Here is a 9,357-nt window from a genome sequence, read left to right as displayed (position 1 = left end):
ATTTGTTTACCTACTGCACTACCCGCTTGGGTTATTGAATTTATCTATATAATATTTTTTAATTATCCAACATTTCGCACCATATATCTTAGGCTGAACAACGTTGGGCTTAATTTAATTCAAAATCTATCAATTCCATAACCTAGGTTCGACCACTTGCTCCTACATTAGAAAGGCCTGAAGCAATTGTAAGTTAGCGTACCTCATGAGGAATGCGAATAGGAGGGAGTCCAAGAGCCACCAAGCACCACTTCTCTTCATCGCTTCATCACTGTTAAAGGGCGGATTTTCATTGTGTTTCTAGGGTTTAGTTTAAAGGGATTTAAGGTTGATTACCGCTTGCTTCCAGTTGAATTAGGATTAAAATCAGTTAGACACGATCCGGATTCAGATTCAGATACCAATTATGAAGCTGCGTTTGGTAACGTTTTAGAAAAACGTTTATGGAGTTTTTTCATTATATGTGAACAAAAAAAACGGAATAAAATGTTTGGTGCATTTATGGTGTTTTTTGTTTTTTTTTTAAACAAAAAGTGAAAGAAAAAAACATTAAAAAAGAGAATTGACGGACCAACAAAATGTAGTTCCCTCTTTCCAATTTCTTTATTAAAAAAAAAAATAATAATAATTTTGACACAGAAACTTGACACGAAACGTTGGACATGCTCCTTCGATTAGGATAGGATCATGGAGAATCTAATGGGCCGGCTTATGACCATGTCGAATGGGCCATGGCCCATGGGTATTCCTCGTCCAAGGATTTGGAACTTCCTCTCTGCCTTGTCCCTTTGGGGTCTATTGATCAGTTGGCAGGCAGGGTAAAAAACAAAGTTTCAAAGATAAAACGAAAATGGATCAGCTGTTAGTGCAATCACCAGGTGATACGTGTCAAAATCTAACACATTTTTTTTTTAATTTTCAAATATATTACTCTTTATCCTCGTAATGGCAGGAGGTGGGACTGGGATCGTACGACCAGCGGATTCTATGCAGCATGGAACCGTGAGATTAGCATCCACCCCAGAATCTCAGTCACATGTTAGTATGAACATCCATCGAACCCACGTCCTCCAGCCGGCGAGTGAAAGGCTGAAGGGAAACTGTTGACGAAGGCGTTTTGGCGCCCAAAGTTGAGGGAATATAAGACCCTGAAATGGAGCGAGGAAAGACTGAGGCAGATGATATGTGCGAATCTTGAGGCGTTCGTGCTCAAAGCTCTTTGACCTTCTCAGGGACTTCTCAGCCGCCGCTGCCGCCCCTTGTTCTGCCTTGAAACTCACCGGCGCCGCCATGGATGATCTCCAGACTCTGAAGACTCGCCTCTGCATCGTCGGTAGTGGCCCCGCTGCTCACACCGCCGCCATCTACGCTGCCCGTGCGGAGCTCAAACCCATCCTATTCGAAGGTTGGATGGCCAACGACATTGCCCCCGGTGGTCAACTCACCACGACCACCGACGTCGAGAATTTCCCGGGCTTCCCTGAAGGTATCATGGGTATGGAGCTCATGGATCGCTGCCGCAGCCAGTCCCTTCGCTTCGGCACTGAAATCTTCACCGAGACTGTCACCAAAGTCGATTTCTCAACAAACCCTTTCAAGGTTTTCACTGATTCCAAGTCCGTTCTGGCTGATTCCGTTATTGTCGCTACTGGTGCTGTCGCAAAGCGTTTGAATTTCATCGGGTCTGGCGATGGTCAAGGTGGTTTCTGGAATAGAGGGATCTCTGCTTGTGCGGTTTGTGATGGTGCGGCCCCCATATTCAGAGAGAAGCCATTGGCGGTCATCGGAGGAGGTGATTCCGCGATGGAGGAGGCGAATTTCTTGACCAAGTTTGGATCTAAGGTTTATATCATTCATAGAAGGGATACTTTTAGGGCTTCCAAGATAATGCAGAATCGTGCATTCACCAATCCAAAGATCGAGGCGCTGTGGAACTCGGAAGTGGTTGAAGCCTATGGAGATGGAGCCAAGGGGGTTTTGGGAGGTTTAAAGGTGAAGAATGTGGTCACTGGCGACGTCTCCGATTTGAAGGTGTCGGGTTTGTTCTTTGCCATCGGGCATGAGCCGGCAACCAAGTTCTTGGATGGCCAGCTGGAACTCGACTCTGATGGTTACGTTGTGACGAAGCCGGGAACGACACAGACGAGTGTCGGAGGTGTTTTCGCGGCTGGTGATGTGCAGGACAAGAAGTACCGGCAAGCGATTACTGCTGCTGGCACAGGTTAGTGCTACTATTATTTGGCGATTTTCTAATTTTTGGTTTCTTATTTCAGTCTTTTGATTATTTGTTCTTTCAATTGATTTCTTAGAAGATAAATTCAATGCGTCGTATCTGTTTGATGGGTTTCATAATTTCGTTGAGCTTAGTAATATGATTTGTGTGTAAGAAAACCTCCAGTTCGCTGTTTGCTTGGCTTTGCTCTATTGGGTCTGTGAGGTGAATGCCATACAATCTGACTACCTCCCTGAAGAATAAACAAGCACTTTGAGACACATCCATAGTCCTCCTGCGAGCTATGAATGCGCCATCTTAGTGAACCTGTCAACAATCACATATACTGAGTCAAAAGATCTATGTGTCCTTGAAAACTTAACACACAATTCGTAGTGAGGTCAGTTCATAGTCCTTCAGGTACTGGTGAAGGTGAATACAATCCCACATTAGTAGCTGCTCCCTTAGCTACCTGACAAATGTGACATCGCTTACAAATCTGCATATATATTTCTTCATCTTGGGCAAATAGTGTGTTTGAAATTAACTTTAAGGTTTTGTCTCTCCTGAAGTATCCTTTGTTATGCAACTCATGCATAATCTTGAGTCACCAACTGCAATCAGACACATATAACTGATTTCCTTTGAAAAAGAAAACCATCATTAAGGATAAACTCATTGTGTCTCCCTGCCTGAACATCCTCCATGATGCTGCAAAGTATGGGTCTGTAAGCAATATATCCCTGAAGGTGTTGAAACCTGCAACCTCAGCATACAGGGTAAACAATAGATTAACATGTCTACTCAAGGCTTCTGCCACTTTGTTTGAGCAAATGACTTGTGCTTCAAAAGAAAAGTGAACTCCTATATATACCTGGACCACGCAGCATGTTTGGCACTAAGTTTTTGTTGTTTATCCAAGTGCTTCAATAATTCATGGTCAGAATGAAAGACAAACGCTTTGTGCGCCAAGTAGTGTCTCTAATGATGTTGTGCATACACAACTATAAAAAACTCGACATAATAGGTGGAGTAATAGAGTTTGGCATCACTCAACTCCTCACTGTAGCATGCCATTGGTCTACCCCCTTGGCTCAATACAGGTACCAATGCCCACCTTGGAGGTGTCGCAAGCCACCTGAATGGGCTGCTTGAAATCAAGTAAAGTTAGGATAGGGGTGGTTGAAGGCCTATCCTTGATCTCCTCAAAACTTTGCTCTGCCTTGGAGGTCCACACAAAGTGTATCTCTTTTCAGGTCCACATAATAGTACTAAAGTGAGGAATATACCTCCTGTATAAAGAAGCGGGGCATGAAAGCTCCTGGCATCATTCAAAGTCTTTGGTACCAGCCAATGAACAATTGTCTGAACTTGAGCCTAGTAACATCTCAACTATCTATTATAAGGATCAGGAGTGTATTCTGAAGTTCTTGCATTGTTCTTTGCCGTAAGCTCTGTGGTTCTTTTATATATATATATATATATATATAGGGAGAGGGTTCCTTAGAAGGCAGTGTGGCCCATGCACCATTGCGATGGCCAATGAGAATGCACGCGGAAGCATCAACATGGGTGGGATTCATGTCTTTCATGGGGGGGCGAGGTGGTCATTTTTACCCCTTTGTGTTTGTGCTCACGGGCCACACAGCCTTTCATGCTTCTTTTTCTCATATATATATGTTGGAGAAAGAGTTTGTGGATATAATCAGCACTTACGCACAATTTTGGGAACACATGGATAGATTAGTGCATGGTTTTAGCCGAGGAGAAATTATTATTATTTGGGGCGATATGAACAGATATGTTGGAAAAGATCGTAGAGGCTATGAAGGTATACATGGAGGATATAATTTTAGATTTTGTTGTGGATTACTGGATTATGGTTGATCCATTGTAAATATTTATTTTGAAAAGAGAGACGAGCATTTAGTTACCTTCAAAAGTGAGCATCATAATAGCCAAATAGATTTATTCCTAACAAGAAGGTTTGATAGATTGTTATGTAAGGAGTGTAAGGTTAAACCAAGGGAGAGCTTAATCACACGACATAGATTAGTGGTCATGGATATGTGCCTCACTAGGTAGCAGACCTCAAAAGAAGAGTTGAATTTTAGAGATATTGGGAGTTCCAGCATACAAGATAAATACGACGACTTTGCAGTTCTGTGAATGATGATTCAGCAAGCCATGTCTTAAGAAAGAGAATCATGGACAGACCTGTATTTCTGCTGGAACCTATCACATACAGTTTAGAAAAAAAGAAGAAAAGAAAAAGGTGTTTTAAAGCATTTTTTGAATGATATGGAACTCCTCTCTTGTGTGAACTGCTGCTGTCCAAAGATGCATGCAAGAAAAATAAAGAGGTGAAGAAAAGGTTGAGAGAAAGTAGAAGAGGAAGAGAGAGGGTGGTGCTTCACTTCGTATAATCATAAGAAAGGTGAACTTATTTGCCCTAGGACAAGGTGGTGGAGCTTAAAAGTAGATGCTTCGAAATCATTTACTAATAAAGTGGTCAAACAACGAAAGTGGGACTTTAAGGGAGACACTAATACGATGTGGAGCAATATAACTACTTGTTTTAAGAATGTTGTTAAAAATGTCCTTGGCGAATCGAAAAGAAAACGTCATTCCTCAAGGGAGACTTGGTGCTGGGATGAGAGGTTCAAGCAACCATTAAGGCTAAGAAAGCTAGTTTTAAGACATGGCAAAGAACCAAGGATGCAGAGGATCTGTAAAGGTATTAATTTTCAAAAAAGGAAGCTAAGAAAATTGTGGAGAAAATAAGGACCAAGAAATATGAAGATCTTTATAATAATCTAAGCACAAAGGAAGGGGGAAAATTATCTATAAAATAGCTAAAATGAGGGGAAAGAAGAGTATAGATCTCGACGACGTTAGATGTATTAAAAGTGAAGATTGTAAAACACTAATAAGGGATGGGGACGGTAAGGAGAGATGGAAAGAATATTTTTGTAGCTATAACTGAAGACGTTTCAAGCACAATTTTTAAGGCGGTAAGGCGACGGAGGCGTTTGAGGGTCTTTCAGAGCACCTTAGCGATAAGGTGGGCATAAAGCGTCGCCCTATTGACTAAAGCGTTCCTGTGTAATTTTTTTATAAAACCAATCTATTTGGCTCAAATCATAGTTGAATCATATTACTCATATGTTAAATAAATATTAAAGGTTCATATTCATACCAATGTAAGATATTCATCAAGAAAACAAATCAATAAAGCGAATAAACTAAGTTCATCTTCATCAATCACCAATCATCATAACATATTAACATATAATATAAATACATAATTATGAAACAAAATTATAAATATAAAGAAAAGAAGACAAAAAAATACAAGTATTTATTATACTTACCTCTATGAAGCCAAAATGAGTGCCTAAGCCCTAAGGTCATCCATTATATTTCTACTTCTGTCAAAGAAGAATGAAGCTCACCGCTGCAGGAGCAAAATGGTTGCCTAGATCAGTGGTTCTTCCTTGTTCCTTGATAACTTCTCAAAGCCCTTTCTTAAAACCCTTGACAAAATTCAAACCCTGTTTGTGAATCGTGTTTTCGTTTTGTTTGTTTTGGTTATTTTTGGTGGAGTAAAGCTGATCCCATACATCTCAAGTGTTAATAAAACCATACACCTACCAATAAAAAATCTATATTTGGAATCTTCATCAAGTAATTTAAAATGTGTTTAAAAAAAAAACCCATAAGGCGCCACTTCACGTAAGGCGGAGCACTGCCTTACCATCTCTAGATTGCATCAGCGCCAAGGCGCTGGTAAGGGGACGTCTTAGCAGCGCCTTAAAAACTATGGCTTTAAGTAATAGTATCTTGGAAGACTGCGTTACCCATCAAGACACCACATGTTGTAGATACATAAAAAAAATTAGGGCTTCAGAAGTAAAAGTAGCTTTAAGGAGGATGAAAGTAAGTTAGGCATAAGGGCCAGATGAGGTCCCAATAGAAGTGTGGAAGAGCTTAGGAATTTGAGGCTATCTTGACTACCTAAGCTGTTTAATACGATTATGAGCATCAGGAAAATTCTGGATGAATGAAGGAGAAACATTGTGTTCAACCATAAATAAAGAAGGTGGTGAAAATTGATGAGAGGGAGATTCTTCAAAGTGATTATTTAAGGTATTTGGGCTCAATCATAAAAGAAAAGTTGATATAGAGGATGATGTTTCACATAGAATTAAAATGGGATGAATGAAGTGGAGAGGTACATCCGGAGTGTTTTGTGATCGAAGTATTCCTTTAAAGCTTCAAGGAAAATTTTGTTGGACAATCATACGGCCGACTATGATGTATGGTGTGGAACGTTAGGCAGTTAAGAAGCATCATATTGATAAACTTAGTGTAGCGGAGATGAGGATGTTGAGATGGATGAGTATCAAAGGAAGGATAAACTAGGGAATAATCATATGGGAGCTGATTTGGGAGTAGCTTTGATACATGATAAGTTATGAGAAAGTCGTTTGAGATGGTATGACCATGTTCAATGGATGCTCCAGCACGGAGGAGCATAGTTGTCACAACGATAAGGCAAACCAAAGCGTTGGAGGGTTGCCTAAGCGATTAGGCGACAAGTGTTATTTTTTATTCCCTATTTTATAACATCATTTAGTATGCTACATATACCTTGTATCATCAAAATTCAACATTAAACCACATCAAGTCATAAAAATAATAAAAAATCAACATCAAGTCACATTAAGTCATAAAAAATCAACATATAGATAAACTTTCTTGTCTTATAATAAGTTTGACTGGTCAAATGATTTTATTTTTACATGAGACATTTTTTATTAGGTAGAGCACAAAACCTGTTTTCCAATAAGTCTAAGATTACTTAAATCTGATTTTTAATGACAAAGTTATGTTTTGGTCAAACTTATTTTAAAGTGCGCGAATGCTATTAAAATATTAAAAATGGAAATAATTTATTTTATGGATATAAAAAAAAAAAGATTATTTTATCAGACTTTTGGTATTTAGTAATGTTTTACCATGATAAGATTGATGAAATTTTCAGAATTGAGAAAAACCCTAGAATTTGAGAGTTGAAAATCGATTTTACAACAAAAAATTCAATTTTTGTTCTTGGATTGGGGATTGACTTTTTATCCTTCTAGAAATTTATTTTCAACTATTTTATTGTATTAAAATAGGGGGTATTTGCTTATTATGAATAATATCTCAAGTAAATGAAATAACAAATATAATATAAATGATATTTGGCATAAATAAGTGCCAAACCAAAATGCGATAGTTCACTATGGCGACAGTTGCCTAGGCCCCAAGCAAACTAAATAAGTGCCAAACCAAAAGGCCACATGTAGTTCACTAAGAAGACAATCACCTAGGCCCCAAGCAAACCACCTGGACACCAAGGCGGCCCCTTGAAAACTATGCAGAGGAGTGATTTGATTCAAATCGAAGGAACTAAAAGAGCTAGGGGCAGACCTAAAATAATCTTAGGACAAGTGGTGAGTAAAAACATGCATAGCTTAGGCCTTGTATTAAGTCTGATCTCAAATATAGCTGATTGGAGAGCAAGGATCCATGTAGCTAACCCTATTTAGTTGTTGTCGTTGTTGGCATGCGTGTGTGTGTGTGAAAAAATCAGTACCAACAATAGGATTGATTGCAAAGTAAGAAATTTCAGAACCAAGAGAAATTATATAAGATTAAATCAACAAATCATATTAGCAAACAGTCCTGGTCGAGTGCTCCTTTGTATGCTTAGAGCAGTTGCTGAAATTTTCAGCCAACTCTAAAGGCTGGATCTGATATTATAGAGACTCCTAGAGGATCTAGGGAAGTTCAAAATCAGCCAACCAGCAAGTTTTATGAGTGATCAGATTTCAGATTCAATACACCCTACAGTAGATTAATTTTTGGTATTGATTATAGATGTAACTGATTAGTGAGTCTCAGTTCTTGAATAGCCTCCAAAATAGGGAGTATTGGATCCCATTTGGAATAGGATAACAGTATTCATGCAGCAAAATCAGAACTTGGTATTAGGATGGTATTTATCATGGTTCAAGATCTCGGTGAGATCTCGATGTTAACTTCTTTTTTTTTGGTTTGGCAAAACGAGTTCATAGGTGACATATAAAATTTACAATATCTTGGTGAATATCTCTCGACTTGAGACCAAGTCACATGGGATATATACATAATTTCGACCCTCAACTCGACATAACTCGACATCTCTTGCCTATCTCACCCTGCATTGAAGAAAAAGTGAGCTTTTGGTGGTTTTTCTTGCCAAATCTCTGTTCTACAGTGTAGATTAACAACTTCAAAGCTTGGAGATTGGAGACTATCACTTCATGATTAACCTTTGGAGATCCTTTTCTTCTCAAGAACAATTTTAGGTAAAAACTACTTCTCAGAATCATTTTTTTCATAAAAACATGATCAATAGTTGTTTTTTCTTTTATTGTGGAATAGCCTAGGGTGAAGGTTTTGAATACTACCTACATAGGGTCCGAAGTGAAAGTACCATTTCGGGTTTGATTTAAAAAAAACTAATGTTCCACTGTGTTTAGAAGCCTAAATAGGGTAAATGGTAAGTTTCAGGGGCTACAAAGACTATATGGCCATTGAGACCAACCACCGTGATGCAGATACGGCTGCCCTTTTTTGGTTGGACCAGCATGACCGACTTTGGAAGCCAAGAGCCAAGAAGAATCGGTCCAGCCCAGGGTTTTGGTCCAACAAGGGTTGGAAATAAAATTAGTAGTTTACTTAGTATTTTATTTCATGCTTTTATTTTTCAGATCTGACGTAGGAGTAGGATTTACTTCCTTGCTTTTGTTTCATTTTTATAATTGTTTCCTAGTTTAGGCTAGTTTCCATTCCAGTTAAGTTTCTAATTTCATGTTCCTATTTTCCTATATATTAGTTGTAATCGATTGAAGATTTAGAGAGCGATTTGATTATTGAATGAATGTGTTGAGTGTGATTCTCCTTTTCCCCCTCTCTACTCTGATTTCCCCTCCCTTCCCTAAGGGTTCTCCATCAACTTGGTATCAAAGCCGAAGGATCCTATTCCTTCCCCATCTTTCTTCTTCTCTTCCCATTCTCTGTGTCGGATTCCACCGATACTGAGAACAAAAAAA

At 38.9% G+C, this 9,357-nt stretch overlaps 1 protein-coding gene across 1 annotated transcript in view; it reads left to right on the top strand.

The window, feature by feature from the left end:
- The first annotated feature begins 1,073 nt into the window (after window positions 1–1,073).
- LOC122073961 (thioredoxin reductase 1, mitochondrial) overlaps window positions 1,074–9,357 on the top strand; it is a 20,604-nt gene continuing 12,320 nt past the window's right edge. Inside the window, exon 1 of the mRNA XM_042638703.1 lies at window positions 1,074–2,221. Coding sequence (XP_042494637.1) covers window positions 1,291–2,221 — 931 coding nt within the window. The 5' untranslated portion in view covers window positions 1,074–1,290. The remainder of the gene's footprint in view (window positions 2,222–9,357) is intronic.

Source organism: Macadamia integrifolia, chromosome 3 (genome assembly GCF_013358625.1).
Source record: "Macadamia integrifolia cultivar HAES 741 chromosome 3, SCU_Mint_v3, whole genome shotgun sequence".
Taxonomy (NCBI): domain Eukaryota; kingdom Viridiplantae; phylum Streptophyta; class Magnoliopsida; order Proteales; family Proteaceae; genus Macadamia; species Macadamia integrifolia.
This window is presented reverse-complemented; position numbering and strand designations above follow the sequence as displayed.